Here is a 26,725-nt window from a genome sequence, read left to right as displayed (position 1 = left end):
ACAAGTATGAAAGCAGACCAGCAGGTTTGGGGACAATCAAACTTAGGCTGGGACTCAAACAAACAAACCCACTTTGACACAAGTTGCTTAAAAGGATCATATTTAGGCCTTTTCAAAAACATGTAGGAACAGTGCACCAATGCACAGCCAGCTGTATTTAACAGAAGCCGTGTGGTTGCAGGCAACATGAATCAAAGCAGCATGTCTGCAGCACATTGCACCTTTAGGTGATATACAGAGCAGAATTCAGCAGATGTATATTACTAAAATATGGAAAACACCTACAGTAATACACACGACAAGAGATGCCTTCACAAGTAGGGAAAAAGGAAACCAGAACAGGTGGAGGATGGGATAAATCAACACAACTGGCAACAACACAATGTAAATCAGATAAGTGACGAGTGATTCTCAATTTCACCGTGTTTGTGTTTTTTCCTCTGTGTGTGTGTGTGTGTGTGTGTTCGTGCATGTGTCTTTAGGAACTAGAAAATGAGGTCAGTAAGTAGGGAACAGGTGTTGGCAGGCGGGCTAGGATCATCGGATGGCCCTGGTATGGGACACGTGGACTTCAGTCTCAGATGTCCCGTCTGAAAAGAGAAGTTAGGGGATGGAAGACGAGGAGGAGAAGAGGTGGGAGTGGATGAAACAGCGACAGAAGGACAGGAAGAAGAGAGAGGACAGTGGAGGAAGGTGGGAAAAAAGGAGGGGGGTGGAAGTAGAGAAAGATAAAGAGCAGAGAAGGGTGCTGGGTGGGTAGCAGAGGAATGACAGGAAAGAGCTCAGCATGAAAGATCATCACCAGTTAGAAACTGTGCCAACGTGCATCTTGGGGAGAAGAAACTACTCTGCATAGAGATGACCCTGATCTGTTGGAAAGACTTAGCGATGGAGGGATGGAAGGAGGAGTGGACAGTTGAAAGGCTGTTCTGATCTATTTTTGGGCTGACCCCACCATCCCCCATCGTACCGGCGCTCCGTGAAACCGGACCTCAGGCCCGTCCCTCAGAGAGGGAGGGTGGGCTTGATGTGAGAGGGCGGTCGCGCTGAGTTTTAGTAACAGGGGTCATAACGGACAAACTCACTGTGTGAAGATTTGATCCTGAGCTGCATCACCGGTTTGCAGGCAGACTCATTCTCCAATGTATGTGCAACATGTGTACAGATGCTGCACACAGGATGATATACAGCCACAGAAAATCATCCACCCGCAGAGAAAAACAAGCAGTCCACCACTAGTGGTCATAAATTATTATATTCGCCATGAAAAAGTTCAAACGTGGGCCTTAATAAAATAAAAAAAAGGGCTCACGATGAGTAATACACCGGCTCTTTGCTGAGACAAGAGAAGCACAGATGCCTATGATAAAGATGATCATTACACTCATGTCCAAACACATGCAGGCTCTCTGCCACTGACAGGGACACAGATTCTGTTGTTCTTAATAAAAAAAACATTCTCTTCCTCACAAATCAGTCAACACTTCTCATAATCTACGTCTTTAATAAACGCATCCTGCTCTGCATGATCAGACTATTACAAGATTCCATCAATCAGTTTTACTCCATAGGCTGTTATCTCATAAAAAACTGTGCTTAGATTGAATGTCTGTCAGCCCATTTGCAAAAGCAATCAACTTGAGCGTCTGTAAAAAAAAACAAAAAAACAATTGCCCATAAAAGAAAGCACCCTATAAAGAGTGACCCTGAAAATAATCCTGGACGGGCTCACTCTCTCTGCAGACAACACACACACACAATGAACAGTGGATGCTGATATTGTTCTGCTTAATCTTAGCCCTCTCCTATTCTGCCTTTGCACCCACGCCTCGTCTACTTACTCCTCCCACACAAACACACACACACACACACACACACACACACACACACACACACACACACACACACACACAGAGTCGTGCCCAGAATAGACTAATCTTATGTGTGACAGTACAGTAACTAATACATCCATACAGGACATTTGTGCTTTGCCTTGCACTTTCTTACATACTGTGTCTTAATATCTGTGACACCTTTATTTACATTACCCCGTGGGCTTCACCGTTACCAGTGTGCAGCGGCATCTGTGTTAACGTCTTAACACAAGGAGCCTAAAGTAACTGTTCAATAAGGCAATAAATATTAGATTAGTGGTGAGTAAGTGGAATGTCAGAGGGAAGGCATTTTGAAAACAGCAGCCATGCCATCAAAGCTTTTCCAATGGCCCCCTCTTTTGGCAAGAAGTAGAAGTTGAAGCACCTGGCACCTAAACTGCTGACACAGACAGAGAGGTGGTATGCTGGATATGTAGTTTACCACCCTGAAATGACTTGCAATTACTGTATATACGTGACACTGCTTATGTTTTGTTGTTAGTTATGATTGTTGTCAGTAGAGACTGTTTTGGCTTCAAGCTGGTTACCTGAAAGTCGGTGTTGCTTGGTGCTCACTCGGTTGGTGTTTTGGACCGTGCAGCAGAGGTGGAGCATGGCGAACATGGTGATGATCATCACCACACTCTGGAGCAGCAGGGTGAGCTCAAACTGCTTCCCTATCCTGCCAGGACGCAACCAAAACACCAATCACATTCCAGAGAGAACCTACAGAGTGCAATCTAAAAATACGGCACAGAAGACAAATGAATATGCAATAATAATAATAATAATAATAACAAATAAACAGGACTGTTCTATCCTATTCTATGGGTTTTATTACAGAACATGTCACATAGGCCAAAAGCAGCACAGAAAAAAATATATATATATAAATAAATAAAGAATCTATATAAAGAATCTATTCAATTCCCTATTTTTGTCCCTGCAGTCAGAACAATGACCTGTGCTCACTGATGCGTATAACAATTTGAGAAGACGCCTCAAAGTGAACAGTTCATGGCTCAGATTATATAATCAGTCTCATTTTACTGTGTTCCTATTCCATTAATTTCTGACACCAAGACTGATCTGAGGAATGACCTTGGAAATGTGCCTGTGCCTTTAGCTGGGAAAAAAAGAAGAAAGCAACAAAGTAGACAGAAAATATCCAGAACACAGTCCTCCGCCTGTCTTCCTCACCAGAAGAAGATGCGCAGGATGTTGGCTATGAGCAGCACCAGGCAGACTCTGGTGGAGAAGCCCTCGCTGTTGCTGCTCCTCTGGATCTCCTGGTACTGTGGCACATAGGGCAGGGCTCCCCCGAACACCATGAGGCAGGACGCCAGCCAGGACAGTAAAGTCCACGACCCCTCCATGTCCTCCTCCTGCAGAACCACCTCTGCATCCATCACACTGAGAGACGCTCAGGGGTGTCCAGGGGGGTCGAGAGGTTGCACCTGGGAGGCATAAAAATGACAGGTCGCAGTCAAAATAAGTTCAGAAGAGTTATGACTTTTGCTTTTAGATGTTTGGAGGTAATCAGAGGTCAGTAACAGAGGCTGAAATTAACATTCCCGACAGAGCCCGACAGCAGTAAAACATATTAAGCTGGTAACATTTAAATGTCTGAGTTATGTATGGACCAGTTTGTTTTAAATAACTGTCCCTGCTGACTGCACAATGCGCTCTCTCACCACAAAAAATCTAATGAAAGCAAGACAATGGCTCTGGCCTAATGGCCAAACTTATGCAAACTTAAACACAGAAGAACTAAATGTATATGCAACATTAGACCAATAAGCTTATCACTGTAGGAAAAGTACAGATGTAAAAAAAAAAAAATACAATTACTGATGGCTGAACTACAACTAGCTGCTTCAGCATCAGGGTCTGGGTATTGTGCATTAATGCTTTTAGTACTGCTGTTCCTGATATTACAGGTGAGAATGTGTGCTGGTAAAAAGACCAGTTTGTTTAGGTCATTATTTCTCAAACCTTTTACACCACACACCACCTCGCCAAATATTAGGCTCTCCAGGTACCACCATTATGACCGATGTTAAAATACAGTAGTGCAGGCCGACCGTAGGACAGAGGGACGGTTTATTCCTAATAAGAACATTATTTATTGTTGACTGTTGTCAGCCACAATCACGCATACAAAGGGGTAGCACTAGAACTGGCACTCAAACTCTTCCACATAACTCTCATACAATACACAAAGTGTAACTAATCACAGATGTATCCGAGTTCAGTTGTAGTAGCAGGCTCATATGGAAACAAAAATATCACAGGAAAGGAAGGTTAAGTATTTTCATTCAGAATTTTGTAGTATATTGATAGTATATGTTTTTTTAATTCATTTATTTAATTAATCCACCACATCCCACCAGTGGTGTGCCTACCATATTTTAAGAACCAGTGTAGTTTGGCACACATTAGTTTTGAGGTTATTCCTACTAGAGCATGTACTGTACATATTCTTATTAATCTTTCATATGCACAGCAGCAACAATACCATATACAGGTTTCAGCCATTGACCATGTATTGGTCTTTCTACAGTGCACATTAAAGACTGTCTGACTAAGTCAACATCTTTTATGTTTTTAGGTTGAACACGCCTGCATTACCCTTGCCCGACATTTTATTATTAAGGTTGCCAGCCCTTGGCAAATCAGTCAGAAAATAGAAAGTCACTTACTGACTGATAGTGTGTCAAAACAGATAAAATTCATTATATTTTTAATTGTTAATGATTTTCTTTGACCGATGCACGTTTTCCAATGGCCGATGTCAAAATATAATTCTATTATTCCATGCACATTACAATCTAATAATATACATGATTATCTTAAACAGTAACATATCCATCAGGATGATACTTAATTAGAACAGATTAATACAGAGCCAAACCCAAGACATTTAATTTTTTTTATCATTAAATTACACAGAGGCAATGTCTAGACCCAAATAGCTTGTAATGACCAGATATGTCAAAATATAGTTTTTTATGCTGGAACAGATGTCATATGTGCCGAAAAACATGATTTTAAACCAACATTAAATAGCTCATTAAATGAAAATGAAAAAAAGACCATTACCAGCTATTTATTCAAGGAATCCATTTATCGAGGTATCTCACAATAAAAGTGAATATTCAATCCAGAGTAAATTCTGAGTACATGTCCAATGTTCAGCAACTGCTACTAAATGTTTGTGTCTTTTTTTCCATCAATACAGCAGTTACCACCAAAAAAAAAAATCAACATATTTGGACATGATATGTGAACTTTTGCAACCATACCTTTTGCTTCATGGTAATGAAGAGCCTGGAATTTATACACATAAAAAAACTCAAAAGGGCCACCTGGATAGCTCACCTGGTAGAGCTGGCACCCCACATACCAAGTCTGAGTCCTCGCCCAGGGTTCAAGTCCGACCTGTGGCCCTTTGCTATGTGTCATCCCCTCTCTCTCCCCGCCCCCCCTCCTGTCACTCTTCAGCTGTCACTATCTGTTAAAGGCAATAAAAGCTCCAAAGAATATAAAAGAAATACCTGACCAAGCACTCCAGATGGATACAAATTTTCAGTGAAGTCTTGATTATTATTATTTTTATTCAAGCACTTTCAAGTACTTTCCAGACCCGTGGCAACCCTGACGTGGTTATCATAGCCAGTGACACGTTTGAGATGGAATTTCTATTAATTAATGAAACTGAAATAGAAATATATACTGGGTTATGCAGTAGATTTCAGATCTTGACTGGTATCTAAGGAGAGAGTGAGAAATGTCAGAAGTGACACATTTCTCTAACGCTACCCAGTAGGATTGGATTTGCTAGGATTTCATTTGGATGGGAGAAACACGTTAACATTTAGAAAAGATGATAGTGAAGAAATCTAGTCGAACGTTTACAGCTGGGTGGATGAGAGTGAGAGTAAGGGGCAAAGAAACTAACTCTCTGAACACCTTCCCAAAACTGAACACGCTAACATTGTTCCACAGATTATTATTAGGGCGGCACAATTCATTAAAATATCATCAAAGTCACACTATGTCAAGTGCAATATACAAATCACATAAGCTGCGATTTTTGGATAAAATGTGCCACAGCAGCATCATAATGAAGTACAGTAGTGCTGCAGAGATGCCCTGACCTACAAACCCTGTTTTCAAGATGTAAGAAGACATGTTTATTTGGTACAGACCCCAACAAATCTCACATCATCGTGATTTTAATCGGGTTTTTTTTCAGTAAAAATTAAAATTGAGATGCAAAAATGATGTTTCCCACTAATTGTGAATCATATTGAAATCACAATATGTGTTAAAATAACCACAATATGCAGCCCTATTTACCACACATATTATATATTAGTATTATTATTATCTTATAGACATACAGTAAACCAATATCTCCACCTCTCTGTTACAGGCAATGCTCTTTCTCCAGAGCAGCCTACAGAACAAATAAAGTGGTTCATTACATTTCAGACAATGTGATTTTCTATTACTGATAAACCTTGGAAAAGGTAATGGCATGTGGGCATTTTATGTAAGAGGCAGTATGTTGCTGTGTACACAAAACCGTGACCTAGAAATTCTGAGCAAATAGTGACACGTACAGGAAATTGGTGTGGCGTGGTTCTTGGGTGAATGTATGATTCTTCTTGTGGCTGTGTAAACAACAACAGTGAGATTTTCATTATCAAATCTGAAACACATGGCTGAAGTCATACGTTCCCATACATGTTTAGTGTCAGCTGACAAGTCACTCAGTATAGCTTAGAGAGCTAATCAACACTGAGTCTATACTACACACACTAAGAAGCTCTTCAGCCATGACAAAATAAAAAAAACCTCACCAACAGGTTCTCTGGCACTTTGTATCACACCCTGGGTATGATTGCTGCTAATAGGCTGTTTGAACACAACAGCAAATGCAGCTGCACTTGCAGCACAGAAAGTCACCCAGAAGATGAACGGGGGTCTGATTACTCATTAGACATCTGTTATTCCACATAACTCAGCTGTAAGTGAGGATATAAGGACGCCAGTAACCCAGCCAAGCCCTGGCTGCTCTGAGGGATAGTGCCAGGCGGATGGATCTGCCAAAGCAGGAGCCAATTCTCAAGTTATTTACACCTCAGTGTATGTCTCTCTGTTTATTCCTATAGAGCATTTTAAAAGGCAAAAGTAATGTAAAACTGCAGAGAAGCCTTTGAACTCATTCCCATAAAAGTATTGTTTTTTTTACAGGTTTACTTCTGTTAAACATTACTCTGAGATTTAACAATCCAAGGTGTCTTCAGCTATTTCCTTCCTCTTTCCCTGGCGGTGTGTCGCCTAAATGTGCTGTGGGACTCTTCGAGTAACAGAACAAGCCCTCTTGTGTGAGCAAAGCATAGCTTCCTGGGGTTGGGTCACTAACATGCCTAAACATATACAGATATCAAATCTGAGCTACTGGGCAACTACAGTTCAGTATAGTAACGTTATAGCTGACGAAGAAGCTGCTATTACACCGTGTGGTTACATTGTTATACAATTATATCAGCCCGCTGAGTGGGTTTAACGCGTGTAATGTCCAATTATTTTCACTATGAGCAAAACATCTCCCCCAAAAAACCCCCAAAAACAAGCGTCCTCTGGGGAAAAGTCTGCGTCTTTGTCCTGAAAGAGTCATTTTGGCTTTAAAAGGCGCGCTCACAAACACCCACCGCTCATCACGTATCGCTCCTGATACTGACTGCATTCCCCGCAAACTGTTGGTAGGTAAACCGTGGGTCACTTCCAACTTAACTTACCTTCATCCACGTTTCCTTTTCACCTTCTCAAAAACACCAACCCCCGCACACTGACTGGCACGAATGGTTTTTTTTTTTTTTTCAGCGTCCCAAAAAAAAAACTTGTGTGTTGCTCCCCAGCAGCAGCTCCAAGTTTCATATCTAACTCGCGCACAAGAGAGGAGGAGATAGGCGCGCGCGCACACACACACACACACACACACACACACACAACACACACACACACACACACACACACACACATGCAAACCGTTGTTCTGTATTATTTATCAGACTTACCAAATTCCAGCATTAAACAAAGTATGGGCGCTAAACAGGATAAAGCCTAACTCTAATAAACAAATACCACGAATGAATGAGGCTTCTTGAGGACATATAAGGTAAACAAAAAAAAAAAAAACTACAATATTCTCCCCATTAAAAACTCAATATTCCACATTCCTTAGAGCCGCGGCGCAAATCTCGCGAGATTTCCTGGATGTTGTGGAACAGCTGACCGGGCGGTGCGAGGGACTACTATCTGTTTGGAACAGTTACAGAAAACCTGGCTAGCACAAACAGTCGGCTGACACAGCTCTGTGAATTGTTTTCAGCACCGCCTGATAATCACTCACACCACAACATGGCCGAGACGGACCCCAAGTCGGTGCAGGACCTGACCAATGTGGTGAGTCGAGGCGGCGAGCTAACGTTAGCCACCGTAGCCTGACGACGGAAGGCTACCGGTTAGCATGGCCAAATGTGAGCCAGAGGAAAGCGTTTTAAACTGTGGTTATGTTTGTGTTGTTTGTGTGTTCCGTGCGTTTAAAAAAAATAGGTTTAATTCGCTTTATGGGTGTTGGGGTTTGTTTACTGAAAGCGTCCTGTTTGTCTCCATCGCGTTATGTAACTATTATGGTCATGACATCACCAAATCACAACCGAGTAACCCGCATAGCATTATATATATATATAAATATAAATATATAAATATACACTAACCGAAGTGTAACGTTACTTCTGCTCTCTCTTGTAAGTCATCTTTAAATTACTAACATTTTCCGTCATATTAAATATAAATAATGTGCAGTTGTTCTCAGCTCACTGACCTTATTCTGTTATACGGTGTTTCTGAGTGTTGTCATGGAGATAAGCATGTTAACAATCCTCTTTGGTAGTTTTTAAGTCCTATATTCTTATTTTTTTCTATGTGCTTTTGTGTTCACATAAGTCTTCGAGAAAACCTTTTAAAACATCTCCAGACCTTTTCCTTCCAGGGAGTCCCATATAAAATATTTGTTCATTTGTATTTTTAATTCACTTTAATTTTCCTGCCTCAGTACATTTGGGGAAGTTTTAAAAAGTGTTGCTCAGTGTCTTTGGGGGCCACAGACACCGCTCTGGAAACCCCAGTGATAGAGCCACTGACAGAAAACGCATCAATGTAGAATAGTATGAATTTATGGTGCATTCATTGTTCTGCACAGATGCTTGCCACAGTGAATTAATCATCTCCCCTGGTTACTGAGCTTTTACATTGTTGTCAAGGAAACTAGATACTCTTGTTATCACTGCCCTGCTGCTTTTTATTTTTTATTTTTTAAATCATTCATACACCACAGGCATGGTGCATTAGAGTAGGTGTGCAGATGTTTTTAATGTGGGTTTTTGTTAGTCATGAATAGTCCACTCACAGTTATGTCATCCTCAGATTAAACTGGTAAATGTGATGTGTGTTTCACAGGTTCAGACTCTGCTGCAACAGATGCAGGACAAGTTCCAGACCATGTCGGACCAGATCATCGGGAGGAATATCCTAACTAACAGTTTAAAATGATTAAATGTATTATAAGGTTCAGAATTTGAATCTGATCTAATAATAGATTGATGTCTCAGTGGTGATTTCCTGCATCCTCATGTCTTTCACTTCCTCTACAGTCTCCTTTCGTAGTCTCAGTGCAGGCTGACAGACATTATTTTTCCCATTTAAAAGCAACTCTGTGAGAATTTACGTTATTTATATGCCTTAACTGCTTCTCCACTTGATGAGATGAGCACGCGCATCGATGACTTGGAGAAGAACATCGCCGACCTGATGACCCAGGCCGGCGTGGAAGAGATTGAAGCAACGCCGGAAAAGGCTAAGGAGGGTCAAGGGTCATAATGAAGGTAAGAAGGAAATGCCAGTGTACCCTGATATCTTCTATTCATGCCCTATATTTTTGCTGAGCGGCCTGGTTGTGTCCCTCTTTCTGTGGACTTTGGATGACATTTAAAGCATTTATTTTAATCCTTGAATATCCATAAAGTGTAAAAACAGTCCATTAAGTTTGATATCATCTCTTATGAATGAATTCTCCTTCGTCTTTGAAGCAGTTTGCTACATGATGATTTGTTTTGTCTGTCCCACAGGTTCTTCAGTAACATGGCGTGAAGTCGGTCCTATATTCAGGAGCAGCAGACTTTTCCATTCTGAAAATGACTTCTATTGATTTGGTGTGTCGTAGTGTGAAATGCTTTTTTATATATTGAATATTGTGATAAACGGTTACAGTTATGTAATGACTTGAAAACATTATTTGTAAGCTAGAATAGTGAGATATGTCCTTCAGAACCTAAAATGCTTGTGTACAGGAATGCAAACTTACTGATTTTGTGGACCGACCTGGAGGTTATTTCGCTGCCATCATGTATCATAGTTAATTAAATCCCACGAGGTGATGGCCGTTGGGGACAGTTTTGCCGTAGCCTGTGCAGAGTACAACCCACAGGCTAACGGGCCAGTAGAGCCTCCATCCCTACCAACATGGGAAATGGGCGCAGTGAACATCTGAAGCCTGCAGTGTTTTACAAACAGCTTTTACTACCAAGCTGTGGTATGCATTCCAATTCTGATTTTCTTCTATTAAAGTTATTTAATACAATGCTGTTTGTCATGTATTACATATTAGGCAAGGTGCTGTGTAAATTTCAAAAAATATAATTAACTCTGAGGTGCTCAGTGTTTTTCTGTTTTTATTTTTTCAAGCCAGAGTTGTACTTTATAATGCAAATTATCTGGAACGTCTCAGTGTTGCATGTTTTTTGGTCTACATTGTTTATAATGTACTGAAATCATATGTTAGTATTACACTTAATGATTAACTAAGCTGAGTAATTTGGAATGTATCTTCTATAATGATCAATAAGATGTTTTTAAACTATGTAGTGTGTATGGAATTAGAGGCATTTGCAACTATGTCCACACAAAAGCATTTAGACTAATTGTAACCACAACCTTTGTCACTTCACTGCATAGAAGGAACCTTTATTCAAATTAATGCAACACAAAATGTATGAACAAAACAAACGAACCAACAGCAATCTTCAAAATAAAGTGCAAAACCCATCAAATAGAAATGAAAAGCAGTAAACAAAACGCATCACAAAATCTCATGAAGTACAACATCAGTAGTCTATGAACCTATTGTAAATGCAATATTAAAGTACTGTATGTATTATAAAGTGAATGGTTCCCCAATTGCGTCTTAGTATCAGGTAATGGGACTGAAGTTCTACAAGGTAAAAGTTAGAACTCAAAGTCTGCTTCCGTCATGTCGATGGCCCAGGCGAACTTGTCTCTTTGGCTCTTATTGTAGATTTTTTCTACAGGTACCTCCACATTCTTACTCCTGGGGAAACATAGGATTGTTAAGGATACACTGCACAATATTCTCTTTAATCCACCAGTCAATCGTCTTATAGATTTCAAAATCTTCCCTCTTAAGAACAAGCACAGAGGGATCCAGATGAAGGATATAAGCACACTGCTAGAATAACAAAAAAAAGTAATGGGCAATGTGAGTGTGATGAAATTATTTACAGGCCATGACTGACGGATTACTGACAGTGGCAGTATATTTTACTGGAAACTAAGCTATCCTACAGCAGATATGTTTTTATGTAGTGTTCTGGATTATTGACAGCTTACTGTTTGTAAGAATCTGTTTTAAAGCCAGAGTAGACAAACGGCTGTACTACAAACCTTCCTTATATCTCTTATTAAATGATCATAGAATGCAAAGTGAGTCTGATGATCTGTAAACTCATTGCTTTAACTGTGTTATTATCATACTGTGACTGCAATAGTGCTGTCCATTTGGCTATGTAACTCAGGTTACTATGGTGATTTACACTTATTAAAAGTGAACCAACTACACAAAACTGGAAATCAGGAATTAAGCACAAAATTAGCAGGCTGACTCTGTAATCTTGCTTTGTGATACAGGCCCCAGATGGAGGTCGTCCAGGTAGTTCTATTTGAAAAGAAGTTTGTTTGTGTGCTCTCACATAGGCACTCAGGTGCATTCTTAAGGCAGAAAGTATGCTGAGGTGTTTTCACTAAGGCATCAAGGTTGTTTTCCAATGTTAACAGAAAGTATTCACTCACCACGCCACGCTAATGCGTGGGTCCAGGTAGTTGAGCTTGGAGGTACCCAGTGCAATCTGTTTGTTTTCTTCTCGGTCAGTTGCCTGGACCTCCATCTTCAGCAGCTGCTCCTCACAGCGCTTCACTGCTGCCTTCTTCCTCTCCACCAGCCTGACAGAACATGTATACAAAGGCAGGTGCAACAGAGTCAGACACCTCTGCTAGAAATATTGTAGAAATAAGATTCGTATATTGGAGGGGCGTATTCTATCCACATGAGAGTGCATTTTTCTGAGAACTAGGGGTGATAGACGGGTAAACAGCCATGGTGGTTTCGTACTGAGTCCTTATTGTTTTCACAAATTATTATTTTATTCTTTTTTAGCCCTTCTATTGCCTTTATTGGATAGTGACAGCCGAAGACAGACAGGAAAGGGGGGCAGAGAGAGGGGGGATGACACGCAGCAAAGGGCCGCAGGTCGCTCCGTACATGGGTCGCCAGCTCTACCAACTGAGCTACCCGGGCGCCCCACAAATTATTTTTTTAATTATTAAATTTCTCATTGAAAAATCTCATGTAATATCCAGCAGAACCAAGTTTTCATTTTACATGCATTGCAAAATACTACATAATGTTCTCTGAAGTCTAGTCCACTGAATAGATTTTCAATCGTGAATTAGAGACAATACACACAGAAAAGCTGTAATCCATATGTGGATGTCTCACCGCACCGTAATGTTCAACTAACAATGTCTGTAATTGCCTTTTGGCTCTAGGCACAAAGACTGGAGAAAAAAAAAAAAGAACAGCAGGGAAGTTCATCTCTGTGTGTTAACAGCGGGGCTACCAACGCAGCTAACGTGGTTTCAAGCTCAAGATCTTACATTTCCTATAGCATTACACCACAGCTCATTATTCACAGTGAAGCAGTTATCCGTATTGTTTGAAAGCACTTACAACTGCAGGGTAACGTTCTATTGCTACTTGTGTGTGCGGCTTGTGATTCAGTCTTCACTGAAGAGGCGCTTGTGCTTTAGGACTGCTGTCAATCATTTTTAATTGTTTTAATGTCCACAGCTTGCTTGTTGGTTTCTTTGTTGGAACACTTACGTCTGCAGCTTGGGGTCTGAGCTGCCTTTGGCCTTGGCCTCCTTCTTGGCCTGTTTCAGCTCTGTCTTTGCTAGCGCCAGGTGTTCCTTTCGAGCATCAATCTGGCCAGGGCACATAAGGACGTAGGCATGTTTTTATATATGGAATACTGTGAGCTGAAAAATGGCATTGATCGGGCTGGAAAGGTTGTCTCTTGAATTCTTCAAAACTGTTGGAGTGACAGCAACGCCCTCCATTCTTAGGTAAATGTTAATGTGATAAGCGACTGTATGCAATAAACCAAGTAAAGCAGTTCTTACCTTGGCCTGAAGGTTAGCCATTGACTGATCAAAGGTCTTTGGCGGCGCCCGCTGGTGGTTACACAGAATAGCAACTGCTCTGTTAGCCCTGTTGTAGGACAGCAGTTTCTCTGCCACATTGTCCGACTCTTTGGAGGGTGAAAGAACAGTAATGTGTATTTAAACAGGAAAACCCCACTGAGAACACATATCTGATCAGAATTATGCACAGAAATTAAAAAAGATAAAACCCTGCTGGTGTCCCTCATGTTATTATTTCCCACCCACCATCTGCACCACAAATCTCAACCATGAACACACACACACACACACAGACACACACACACACACACACACACAGACACACACAGACACACTTACAGGTTGCTACTGTTTCATTTCATTTATTCAGATCCCTATTAGCTTCATTTATTCTTCCTGGAGTCCACACAACACACACACACACACACACACTATAACCACATGTCAACCTGCAGATTGGCTCTCAGTGGCAATCCAGAAATGAGAAGAGAGTGTGACACTTCTATCTCTGAATGAGAAACTGTGGCAGAAGCAGCCAATGGGACCCTGATAAGAGCGAGGCAGAGACACACAGCACTGGGTATAGTGATAATGTACTCCTGCCATGGCTGGAAAAGCTGGCTGATGTCAGGGTATCTTAAATCAAGCAAGCTAATAATAAAAAGTTTTATCATGGGACTCCGTGACATAAGCAGCCAGGTAATAAGATGATGATAAGAGCCAGACTGATAAAAGACTACAGTATTAAAGCTGCTGGTACTTGTCCAACTGCTGAGGAATACGAGCCAGTGCTTTAAAAGGCTATTTATGTAATGTTAGACTGCTTTATAGTAATCTGTCTGTGTGTGTGACGTACTGTTTGTGAGCTCTTTGAGCTGCTGCTGTAAAGTGATAGAGGCGTTGTATGTCCTGAAGACCTTCGCAGTCAGACCTGGCATGAGAGAACTCAGGTGCTTGTTCAGCATGTTTGTCTGAAATGGGAAATGGGAGGGAGCGGGACAAAGAGAAACAGACAAAGAACAACACATTCACATCCGCGCTGTGCAGAAGAAACACACTGTCATCACAAAACCATTGCACTGACTGAATCAAAACTCTACCACTAGGTGGCACTGTGGCATTGTGCCACTGCTGGCTTTAAAACGTCTGTAATATACCATAACAAACAAAACACATAAAATATCAGCTCAGCCTTCATTATCATCATCATCCATTAGAGCAGGAAGATTAAAAAAGATCACAGTATGATTTCCCCTTTGACATTTCTGTAGGTATTATAACAAGTTAGAGCTGTCATAGCCGGTGGTTAGATAGCCATTAGCCCCTGTCAAATGGCTGCAGCTTCAACAGAACAGCAAAAGAGATGAAACAGAGTGTAAGGGCATAGCACTGGTGTGGAAGCAAAACAAACACCAGTGTTCACTGCACACACACTGATACGAGGCACAAACATGTGGACTTGAGAGACAGATAACACACAGATTTCTAAACATAGATGAAAGCACACAGACGTGAAAACAAATGTCCACATGAGCTTGCTGGTGAGCCCACGGCTGTGGCCAAAGAAGAAATAATTCCACTGATTCTGATGAAGATTAAAATAATAATGTGATTGGTTTAATCAGAGCGGGGTCAGGACCCGGCTGACTGGGGCCACCGACTTGTATGAATGCGTGAGTCTCGCTGCAGGAGACTATTAGAAACAGGATGAGGGAGGGTTTTCATGTATACAATACAATGTTCATGCAGGTACACACATCTGTACACACACACACACACACACACACACACACACACACGATTGCCGTCGTGCCCGCTAACGAGCTACCCAACTCTGCCCCTGCAATGCTAATGAAGGTGAGGGGCAAGTAGGATAGCTCTCACCCACCAACTCACTTGGCGTGATGCACTGTGTGTGTGCACAAATGTGTGTGTGTGTTTGTGTATGTCAAGGCATTATCACAACTCGTCATTACTGCAGTTGTAATTTCCTATCTAGAATACAGGCTGCTATGCGCTGGACTTCCTCATTAACATACTGCTAGTCAGTTTGTGGTGATGGTAACTCAAATATGTTTCCATTCTAAACTAGCTATGATGATCTTATTTTCAGTCCAATTTGTGTATTTTCTGCATCAGTTCCCTATAAAAAAAAAAAATCCCTGCTAGTAGATGGTGGAAGCAATACAATGGAGGGAAAATAATGAAATGTGCCAAAATAAAGCATCTCATAGGAACTACACTGCACTGCAGGTAGTAATTTAATTTATTTGACTAAAATCTAGTTAAAGAAGTCCCACTGAGGTTACAGTTAAGCTGAAACTGCAGACAGTGAGTGTACTGTAGCTATAATGATGTAGACTCTGGAGATAAGGCTTCCAGACAAACCTGACAAACGCCTGCATTTCCAGCTCATATCAGGCACTCAGACCTCAACCTGGTGTGTGTGTGTGTGTGTGTGTGTGTGTGTGTGTGTGTGTGTGTGCATGCTCAGAAAAACCACAATCACCGTGGCTGAGCATTTTGGAATCTATTACTGAGGAGCACCTCTTTGTCTCTCTCTATCATTTGTTACAATTAAATGTTTGCAACATTGAATGCTTTCAGATATTAGAAAGCACTGGCCAAATTAACCAAATATTCCAAACTGCATTATTAACTCCAGGGTACATTACGTTACGTATTTCTGAAAAAATGCTGTTCAGTTCAGCATTTTGTGCGGGTAAACAGAGACAAGACATAGGGAAAAAGCCTTGTGCCAGACCTGAAGCCAGGATGTTACACCTAAACAATCCGCAGCTTAAAGAAAAAAAAAAAAAAAAAACTTCCCAAGGTCTGTCTCGATAGGCCTTTTTCATTTCCTAGATTGTACAGCCTTGATCCCTCTCCTCTCTTCGCATCTGAGTCACTCCCACCAGAGATGTGAGCGGAGGATGTGAGGAAAGACAGAGGAGAGAGACAACATACATTTAACAAAAGCAATGTCCTTGCTTCAGACTCAGCAACTGCACAGCTGTATCATCTGCCTAATGTTTTCTTATAGACCACAGCTGTATTTTATTATCTGTCAGATAAGCATGTTCATAAAAATTATTATACATTTACTTTTAATTCAATTGACAACGTGGTATAATGTGACAAGAACGTAGTCTATGGATGTAATACATTTATATTTTAATAATGACCAATAAAGCTGCTCTTTCACTATAAATCTCAGTTTATTGCACTATTGTATATGATTTCATTACGTTCTGTACTTTAAGGGAATATATTGCACCAAACTCCCTTTAAGAAATATCGCATTTAAACAATGCGTTACGTATCCTTAACAACACGCAGCTCTAGAAGCACAAGATAAAGGGCATCATATGTCCATAGTCTACTTGTCAATTCGGCATCAGTATGATCCATAAAGATAAACTTTTCGACAATTTAATTGCCTCAACTCGCTACAGTCTCCGTAGGAGAAGACTGTGGGAATGAGAGGCTCACTCACTCAAATAAGCGCTGGCTGGTGAATTAAATATATGCCGAATTAAACACAGACTCGTAACACTGTTAATTCTCTATAAGTCTCTTATTATGTGTGTGACGGTAGTTTAAGAGTTTCTTTGGCCGTTACCATGGTAACTACCTGTATGAAGGTAAAGTGTCATGAAGGAATGTGGTTGGAACAGTAAAGGGCAGAAAGTTTGATCAACTTCAGCAACTAATATAACTCATCAATACAGAGCACCCCCGCCGTGGTTCGTATATACCAGCAGTGTGCCACGCCTCTTTTATACGTCCGTAAAGGATGCACCTGTGTAGCCCTGCTCATAGCTCCTCCAGCAAGCCTCCTCTATCCTCCCTCCTCCAGATGCAATTCAGGAATTGAAACATCTTTCAACATGGCGCACTGAGATTGATTCCCGGGTCACAGGCAGGAGGACGGAGGAGAGAGGAGACGAGGACGCACAAATCAGATAAATGAGAAAAGCCCTGTGTGTTACTTCTTCAGTAATGTTGGTAAATGCCAGAAATCTGTCATACGTGACAATGTTCATACAGCAGAATCCTTCCCTTTTTCCTTTTAAACTGTTTTAATACATATTCTAATGTGTCCTCTAAAACCTTAAAATATTTCTGATGGCTCCTCTTGAAGTCAGGGAAGGTTGTAGGATAAATTCTAATGGCCACTTTTGAGCAATCCAGTACTGATTAAAATCCATCTCGTAACTGTTCTTCACCCACGTATTCCTTTTCACTCAAAAATACGTCACACTGCTGAAAATAAAGACGCAATCTTCCATTTCCAGGTAAAGGTATGGAGGTGAAGTGTGCTTGTTTTGGATGGACGAATAGCATCTTTTCTGTCCTAAGAATCGGGGGACTGCATCTAGGGTTGCAGCAGTAGGAGATTTTCAAGATACGATAACCAGCTCAGGGACATCGTGTGTTTAAAGGTTTTATTTTATTTTTTAATTTATTTTTAACAGTGGATGCCCTTGGACTTTAAATAGCCTATAATTAATAACAAATGAGTCCGGGTGGGGAAGGGTGAAGGCGCACCGCCGTAAAGGAAAGGTATGTGAAACGTAATAAAGTGGGGAAGGGGGATCAGAGCATTGGGTACTATTAACAGGCACAAAATGCGTCAGTAATATTACCGTAGCACAAATCAAAGATGTTTTCCCTCCCGGTGTTAATGTCCACATACTGTTAAAATGATGGCAGTCTGTGACTTATAATCGTTCGAGATAAACACCAGCGCTCCGGAATACTTTGCCAATATAACGTAACCTGCTCAACTACCAGCTCTGCTGCTGCCTTGGCGTTAACATCTGGGGAAATATAAACACAGCTGACAACAACAAGAAATCCCTGGGGAGATAGTAAGTACATGGGCACAGCGCTAAAACGAAGTGTGGAGATAGGTCGAAGAGGACTAAGAGACAAGGTCAGCATCTCCAGGCGGACACTGCTTCTCCGCACCGCCCTCTGCTCAGCTGTGGAGCCTAGGTTACTCGGCCACACACTGCAGGTAGTGCTGAGAGACGGCTTCAGCTCCTATCGTGACGGAGTAGTTTTTAAGTTTGCTATTGTATGTTCCAAAATGCAAACGCTACTGTCTGTTAGTGTTTGTAATGAGTGTGTTCACAACGTAGTGGTTTTTGTTGGAAATTGTCATTTCTGTGCTGGTTTAACCATTATTGAGGTGCCTTTTAAATGTCTTGACCTCAGCTGTAGTTTTAATTTTTTGTTCAGGGAGTCTGTCCTACGTTTAAAACAATTAACACCATGCTCACCAGGCAAGCTGGGTTAGCTCCACACATCAGAGAAGGTGTTAATTGAATATGGATGAGTCACTTAACTCTTTGACTCTCTTCTTCCTGTTTTCTTATTTCGCTTTGGGTCCCATTTTTCCACTTTCATATTTCATCAATGTCTTCAACAAGCTCTCTACATGAGACCAGCAGAGGATAACAGCACTCATCCTCCATCCCATTTCCACATCTTCCTCTTCCTCATCTCAGCCTTACAGCTGCTTCCTCCCTCCCTCTTTCCCTCTCCTTGCACCTCCTACCTGTTCCCAGCTATCGTCCACCTTCTCCCTCCTAACCTCCCCTCACCTGGACCAGCTGTCACTTTCCTACCTCCCCCCCACCCTCTCAGTGGCCTGGCCTTTCTGGGTGTCGATCAGGCCTGCCCACAGCAGCCATTACCATTCCACCTCCAACAAACCCTGACATTTCCTGACGCACTAGAGGGCAGAGAGCAGAGGCACCGCACTCCTTCCTTCAATTGCTCCATCTCTTCATTCCACCCTCTCACTTCTGTCCTGTCTCGTATCTTCCTACTTCCTACCTGTCAATCTTTATATACCAACACGTGGCTGGCTCTCAAACCTTACTCATGCACCTGTTTCATTAAAGCCCTCTCCACCAATGTGACCGTTCATCTGTTGCATATGTTCCCACCTACATCCCCGTCTCTCTTCAGCGTATCTCAAGACAAATTATTTCTCAGCAATGAGAGAACTTAACCCAAGGTCACCAGTGAGCGAGTGTAGCAGTAGCCTGGTTTTCCACTCCAGAAAACCTGTGTATTGAGTGTTTCTGAATATGTTTCCTCGACGATGGCAATGTGTTAGCCTGGGGTGTAGTCTCAAATAGACAAATAATGCCGCTGATCTTGTTTTGTAAAGACTGAGTGCACCCTAAGAAGCCCTGCATCTCCCCTGCGGTGGACCGACCATGTGTATAACTGCTGCATTCTGTGTGGCCTTGCTGCCTGCAGCCACACGAAGAGGTTGAGAAGACGCCAGATTTTTATGTGTGGAAATTCATCCGCCTAGCATGTTCACTTTCAATTTCCACTTGCGCAGTTTCATTTTTATCTGGCAGAGTCCATCCCCTCTCTCTTTTGAAACTCCTTTTCTGCTTTCAGCCTCCCCGCTTCCAATATCCTTCTCCTTCTCCTCACCTACCGATTCCTCACTTTACTCCTTTCATCTCTCCACACCAATGGCTCATCCTCATTCAATCTCATCTCTTACACTTTACAATTTAGTCCCTGCTTTTCCTTTACTGCAGCCTTCTGTCTCCAGAAAACATAAAAAAAATAAATAAAAAAAATCTAATTCTATTTTGCTTTCCCAATCTGTTTCTACCTTTTCTTCAGATATTACACACCTCGGGGAGTTTCTCACATATTTCACACAACCCCGAACAAATTCAGGTACTCTTTTACACATTTAGCAATTACTCAAAGCATTTGTGAGCGGTTTTCACTTCTACTTTTTTTTCCATTTACTAATTATTTACTTTTAACACCAACATGTTAACTGGCAATGTTTCCCAAAACTAAATATCTGGGGTGACTAGAATCACTGAATACATGTAAAACTACTAAAAGGAAATAAATGTAGTTTGTGAGACACTCACATTAAGGCGGTCAAAGAGGTCATCTCCAGGTTGCTTGTTCTCCATGAACAGTTTAAGATTCTTAAAAACCTGAAAAGATATACAGACAAATTTGATCAAGGGACAAACAACATAAGAAACATTCACTTCTAGTATGTCTCAACCCAACCTGAGTTTACCTACTTTACTTACTAACCACTGAAACTGGGAATCGAAATTGGGTTTTGCGCTGATGATCATGAAGTTTGTGTTTCATTAGAGGACTACTAGAAAGAGTGTTTGTGTATCCGTATTATAAGAACCGGGGAACAATAAACACAGTGTGGACATCAGCCGGCATCAGCTTCACTCAACCCTGCACTCATACGCCAGTAGACAGCATGCAAGTACAAATTTTCTACTTTCTAAGTGTTAGGTGTATTGTCAGACATTGCTCAGTTGTAGCTTCACCATCATGTCAACGTTACACCAAAATGAAACACACATCGCCTACACAACATGCGCACCTGTGTAACCATTGTAAGTCAATGGAATTGTTAATGTCAGAGGTTGGTCAGGTCACAAGGGTTTTGTCAGGCTATAGTGAGGCATTTGAAATACCGGTGTCCATGAATATTGATATGTTCCACACCTCATATTACAATGCACGTTAGACACAAGAACTGTGGTGTGTGTGTGTGTGTGTGTGTGTGTGTGTGTGTGTGTGATATCTGGAGCCTGACTTCATTTGTCCATCTCAGAGCAGAGCCAGAGGAGTAAAACCGGCACAATTACATCTGACATTTCCAGCGACTCTGTGGGTTGCACAGATGCACCATTTGCCTAATAAACTAGTAAAATATGCAAGACACCAATTAATAGCAGCAGATGTGTTGCTTTATAAAACACACTGACATATTCACTTGCTGATTTGTGTGGCAATGTTGTTCCCCTTGGCAAATGAACTGAAAATATAAAAAGTAAAGTGCTAGTGCTTTTGGGATGAAAATGTAAATCAGTGTCTGTCTAAAAGTCTCAGAGAAGCAGAGACACCAAAGTGAGCCCGTCTAATTGGTTTAGTGATGTGTTTGGGTGCGTGTGTGTTTTAAGAATGGAAATAATCATTTAGAAAATAAATAAATGCTCAACAGGCTGAACATACCCAACACAATAGTTTATGCATCTGCAGGTGTCCCCACACTCCAGGGCTATTTGATAGAGTCATTCAGCTTTTTAACTGGTGTTCAAATTGAGTAATAAGTAGGTACTGGTTTTTTGAACAACAAACAGATGCACTGAGGTGCTGATCAGTCATTGCCTGAGCAATCATGGTTGGGAGAGGCACATAAGTGTTCATGTGTATGGCTTAAATGGTATCGTAAGGTATTTTTCAACCTGGACCTTTTTTTAAAGTGCTTGTTTTTGCTACTGACTGCTCAGGTTGTTATAAAGAAACAACCCCATAGGTACATTTTACGTTTTCAGTGCCCTTTAGTTGATTCGGTTGATAAAATCTCCTTTGTGGGTACAGCACCCACAGGAACAGCACCAGTCTTCTGAGCTTCACAGCCTAGCATCAGCTGGTTTACGTTCCTCTGCCTGTTGCGTGTCTCTCTCTCTCTCTCTCTCTCTCCTTGTTCTCGCTTCAATTTGTAGTCTTATCTGTGTAATAACTACAGGAAGCTATCAAATTCAAAAGGCCTCATCCAAATCAGTTTAATATTCAGCCACGGCGTTGAAAGTCTTTTACATAACACTAAGCTACGCTTTCTGTACTCCACTGCGACACTTAGACACACAGCGGATTAAGCAAAAGGTACAGAAATGTTGTATATTCAATAGGGTCGTGTTGTCAAGACACTTATAACAATCTGAGCTAGTAAGTGGCAAAATTAAGCACTTTTACACTCACTCAATACTGGACCAAATTCAAGAATGTGTATCCCATTTAGTAACTTTTTTTTTAATTTCCATTAAAGGACCAGCTTGTGACATATAGGAGGTTCTATTGGCAGAAATGGAATCTGATATTGATATATGTGTATATTAGTTTTCAGGTATGTTTTCATTAGTGTATAATCATCTTAAAATAAGGATAGTTGTGTTTATGTTACCTTAGAATGAGACTTTTTTATCTACAGACACCGCAGGTAAGTTTCGATGGAGGCCGCCACGTTGAACCACCATGTTCCTACAGTAGCCCAAAACAGACAAACCAAAGATTGGCCCTAGATAGGGCCGTTTGCGTGTTTTGCGGCCACAGTACTTTGTGCTTGGAAGAGTAGGGTGAAGCGAGGGAGTTGCAATCTGCAACTACACTGCTAGATGCCACTAAATCCTACACTCTAGTCTTTTAAATTACATAAGGGACATACAGTATTGGCGGTCCATGTCAATTGTTCATTCATTCCCTGTGGAGCCCCATGTTCTCTGCAGGCAGATTTGTTTTGCAGAGGCAGCAGATTGCATATTCAGTATATAAAAGACAAATATATATAAGCTCAAGTATTAGATTAAATGATTCAACTCCCTCCAGAGGTTAAAAATGAAAATTCCTTCCTTCCATCCTTGTTCCATTTTATTCCAAATGACATTTAGCAGCAATCTCACTGATTTCTCTGGGAATTGACGATGCTAAAATATGCAAGGGACTAATTAATTCTAGCTAATGTGTTGCTTTTCAATGCGCTCATTTGAATAATTATACGTTCTGCCAAGAAACAAAACACTTTGGCTGTCAGGTGCTAACATTTCTTTTTCCATCTCTGGAATAGAAGATAGCATGGGCTGACACCAGAGGAGGGGTTTGAAATTTACATATGCACACACACACACACACACACACACACACACACACACACACACACACACACACACACACACACACACACACACACACACACACACACACACACACACAAATGAGACAGCTGTTTGACAGATTGCAGACAGCTACACAAGATTAAAAAAACAAACTTTCCAGACACATTTTGTTTTCTTGTATTGTGGCATTGGCTAACCTGCTCATTACAGGAGTACGCATAACTATTTACTGTTATCAGATAAACTAAAGATTGTCAAGAGTTTCTGCAATACTCAATTGGTTTTTCTTTTCTCATGTTGTCAGTTTGGGCTTCACAGAAACCTGAGTTACAAGCTGGAGGTGTTGACTGAGAATTGGACATTTAGAAGGCAGGTTGGAGGTCTAATGAAAGATGCTATTGGAGACATCTAGTGGTGAAGTTGTAGATTGCAACCATCTGAAGACAGCCCAGCCTCCCAAGCTTCTAGGAGAAACTACGATGGACATTCTGAAAGGCCCTATTTAGAGACAGTGTTTGGTTTGGCCGTTCTGGGCTTCTGTAGAAACATGGTGGTTCGATATAAGTAGAAGAGGACCTGTTGATAAAACACGTACTAAAGGTAATAAAACGTGGTTATATGCTCATGAAAATATACCTTTGAATATTATATTCTATTTCTGCCAACAGATCCTCTTAAATGTTACACTCTGGACCTTTATGGGAAATGTAGGATCCAGTGTTTCCTGTGTTATAATACACAGATGGAATAGTTGGATCTGTAAATACCTGAGGACAAGAACCTACCCGAACAAAGAGTTAACCATGCAATACTGTCTGTTACTAAAACTAATGTGCATGAGATCCCTCTTAATCACAAGGCTGTCTAATCTTCATTAGGATACAGCAGACTGTGTGTTGCCACACTGATTAATTACTTTGAAGGTAATGCAAGCATGGTGAAACTCCAGTAAAGCTGTTGTTAAGGATCAGTTTGTCGACATGAGACCATCAATGAAAAACCTAAAATCTATGCAACGCTATAAAACAGATAATAATGATACATTTCAAAGAAAAGGATTATACCTTATTATAAGATTTGACAAACTGTTGTAATAATTGTGCCATTAAAGTTGTAACATAGTGAATAAAAGGGGGAAAAAAATCATGATTCCTGTAGTACTCTTAAGTTCTACTTATGGAGTATAAATTTGACCAGAATATTCAAACCACGCTATGATGCATGTACATGAACAGGGGCAGTTCTAACAGACAGACAAATTAAACCACCACAACCTCAGGAATCCAATCTACAACAGTGCCCCGAGGACATTTCTCAGTTCCCTCTCTGCCTCGGGCTGTGTGCATATCGATATGTTCGTGAGTGACCTTCTCTGCAGGGACTTCTGCCAAAACCCAAAGGGCAAGACCTAGATTATTATAATGAAATACATTGGTCTTGTATTGCAATGAACAGCCCAGCCAATGTTCATTTCTTGGCTGTATTCTTCAACTTCCAGATCCAAGCAAACACATAAAAGCAGGAATGAACGTGTGTGTGTGTGTGTGTGTGTGTGTGTGTGTGTGTGTGTGTGTGTTTTTGTGCCTTTTTCAGTTCCTTTACCTTTCTGATGACAGGGACCTTATTGTAGTAGCGGATGGAGTCTTTACCCAGGAAGTCGAACTCCACCACACACTCGCTGCCGTCCAGTTGCTCGTGGAGGGTGATGTGCTCGACACGTAGCGAGCAGCAGCCCACTGTGTCTGCCGTCTCTCCCTCCTCCTTCTCATTACCAGCTCTCAGTGCCAGCTTTTTTGGGGTCACAAGACACAGATAAATACCCATCAAAATCTCTACATACCCTCCCAGCACTATCACCACCACCCCTTCCGTTCACAGTGTCAATCAGATGACTATTAAATATATACACATACACACTCAACGTGAAGAAGAAATAAACAAAACAAAGCCGAATCAGAATTTAAATAGTCTTTGGCATGAGCCAAAAGCAATCACACACTCGATCTATCATTTCACTCAATGCAGAATAAGATAATTAGCTTAGGGTCACTGGAAGAAAATGGCTACACTTTTTTTCTCCTAGCAAGAGATCTTCCATTCAGCTATGTGAGCAAAGGCAATCAAGACTTATTACATTGATTTCCAATATGTTCACATGGCTCTTGGTATCAGACCTAATCACAAAGGGGAATCTCTGAAAGTGACAGCAGTTCATAGCACCGGTGTGTAAACTGGGTATCCCAATTGCTGCATTTTTACTTCAGAGGTTTTCCTCTCCAGCTCCGAACCAGACCTTGTCTATGAAGTAGAGAGCCACAGCTCTTTGCCGCGTGCCCATCTGTTTCGATTTGAGATCCTGGTGGTACTGGTTACGAATATCGTCCACGCACGACTTCAGTTTCCGAGCAACCTCGTATTTCTCCCAGTCCTTCTCTCCCTGCATTAATAGGACAAAAAGTAGGAAAGAAGGACGAAGAGGGGTGTAGACAAAGAGAAAAGCAACAATGAGCAGGATGGGAAAAGGAGAGAAAAGGGAGACAGTGAGAAGGAGGGATAAAGATAAGGGAGCAGCAGAGAGAGGTCACAACTTAAAACAAAGAACTTAAGCAACAAACTGGCAGCATTAAGTCATTTTCCTTCATAAGCCTCAAATCAAAGACATTATTCAACATGCTAATAGTGATGTGACTATAAAGACACACAACTACACAACTTTAATAACTAAATTATCTTTGCCTGCTGTTTGCTGCTGGTTTTATATTGCAACCAAGAGACAATTAAACCCGCCATCAGTGAGCACACACACACATATTGTCATAGAGGCGAACAGTGGAATAACTTAACCTTTACATAAGAAAGATGGAAGAGGAAGAGGAAGAGTGAGCAAATGGAAGAGTGCAGGGAAAGAAATGAGAGAAGGGGAAAGAATAATGAGACATCGCGCACGTGTCTTTTTGAACACACACACATTATAACTCAAAGAAGTTGCCATTTAGCCTCGCAAACAAAACCAATATAGAATTTAAATGCTAAATAAAAAGCATTAGGATACTTGCATGCAAATTTCCTACACAAACAGTTTGGCCCTCATTCAACACAACAGGGATGCATGCTAGGTTTTTTTTTATAAATTGCTGTGGAAATGTTTACACCGTGTGAGTTTGTTTTTTGTCATTTTGTTTTGGGAAGACATAGTAATGACAAATGCTGACCAAATGCCTTGAATGGCCTTAAAATAGTACAAGAATTTAGCATTGCATGCTCCTAACATTGACCCATAATGGACACACATTCTGGGGCCTAAATTACTCACAATTCAACGTGCCTGAGATTCAGGCTGCGTTATGCTACAGTAGCATAGCCCTCTTTTCATTTTCAAACTTGTAGTCTTCGGCACCAACTGACATTGACTCACTAAAGTGATGATGCAATTTTTTTCACTGAGCGCACCTCCCTCTGGAGGACACTGCACGCACATGTGCAGTAGTACTCCTAAGACCTGTAAACAGACTTTGG

The 26,725-nt window shown here is 41.1% G+C and overlaps 3 protein-coding genes across 6 annotated transcripts in view; 1 reads left to right on the top strand and 2 right to left on the bottom strand.

Annotated features, from left to right (window-relative positions):
* si:dkey-246g23.2 (solute carrier family 66 member 2) overlaps positions 1-7,858 on the bottom strand; it is a 46,574-nt gene extending 38,716 nt beyond the window's left edge. The window contains exons 1-3 of the mRNA XM_051381589.1: positions 7,685-7,858; positions 3,075-3,331; positions 2,423-2,556 (exon numbers count right to left, since the gene is read on the bottom strand). Coding sequence (XP_051237549.1) covers positions 2,423-2,556; positions 3,075-3,283 — 343 coding nt within the window. The 5' untranslated portion in view covers positions 3,284-3,331; positions 7,685-7,858. The remainder of the gene's footprint in view (positions 1-2,422; positions 2,557-3,074; positions 3,332-7,684) is intronic.
* A 291-nt stretch (positions 7,859-8,149) lies between these two features.
* On the top strand, positions 8,150-10,587 carry hsbp1b (heat shock factor binding protein 1b). The gene is made up of 4 exons (XM_051381595.1): positions 8,150-8,351; positions 9,408-9,474; positions 9,706-9,832; positions 10,076-10,587. The coding sequence occupies exons 1-3, from the start codon at positions 8,307-8,309 to the stop codon at positions 9,825-9,827; spliced, it is 234 nt and encodes a 77-aa protein (XP_051237555.1). The 5' UTR covers positions 8,150-8,306; the 3' UTR covers positions 9,828-9,832; positions 10,076-10,587.
* Positions 10,588-10,949: 362 nt separating this feature from the next.
* The window catches only part of zgc:173742 (DNA topoisomerase I, mitochondrial), a 32,168-nt gene continuing 16,392 nt past the window's right edge, over positions 10,950-26,725 (bottom strand). For all 4 annotated transcript variants that reach the window (XM_051381553.1, XM_051381552.1, XM_051381555.1 and 1 more), the window contains exons 13-20: positions 25,503-25,646; positions 24,812-24,997; positions 20,429-20,497; positions 14,359-14,473; positions 13,482-13,609; positions 13,183-13,283; positions 12,093-12,242; positions 10,950-11,334 (exon numbers count right to left, since the gene is read on the bottom strand). In XM_051381553.1, coding sequence (XP_051237513.1) covers positions 11,232-11,334; positions 12,093-12,242; positions 13,183-13,283; positions 13,482-13,609; positions 14,359-14,473; positions 20,429-20,497; positions 24,812-24,997; positions 25,503-25,646 — 996 coding nt within the window. In that variant the 3' untranslated portion in view covers positions 10,950-11,231. The remainder of the gene's footprint in view (positions 11,335-12,092; positions 12,243-13,182; positions 13,284-13,481; positions 13,610-14,358; positions 14,474-20,428; positions 20,498-24,811; positions 24,998-25,502; positions 25,647-26,725) is intronic.

This window comes from Dicentrarchus labrax, unplaced genomic scaffold, assembly GCF_905237075.1.
Source record: "Dicentrarchus labrax unplaced genomic scaffold, dlabrax2021, whole genome shotgun sequence".
NCBI classification, from domain to species: Eukaryota; Metazoa; Chordata; class Actinopteri; family Moronidae; genus Dicentrarchus; species Dicentrarchus labrax.
Note: the sequence above shows the minus strand (reverse complement) of the source record. Positions and strands in the feature narration are given on the sequence as shown.

Excerpts from the sequence above, each read along its gene's own strand:
- hsbp1b (XM_051381595.1), top strand. The coding sequence starts at position 8,307 with ATGGCCGAGACGGACCCCAAGTCGGTGCAGGACCTGACCAATGTG. Across the intron at positions 8,352-9,407 it reads TGCAGGACCTGACCAATGTG|GTTCAGACTCTGCTGCAACA; the intron begins GTGAGTCGAGGC and ends TGTGTTTCACAG. Across the intron at positions 9,475-9,705 it reads GGACCAGATCATCGGGAGGA|TTGATGAGATGAGCACGCGC; the intron begins ATATCCTAACTA and ends CTGCTTCTCCAC.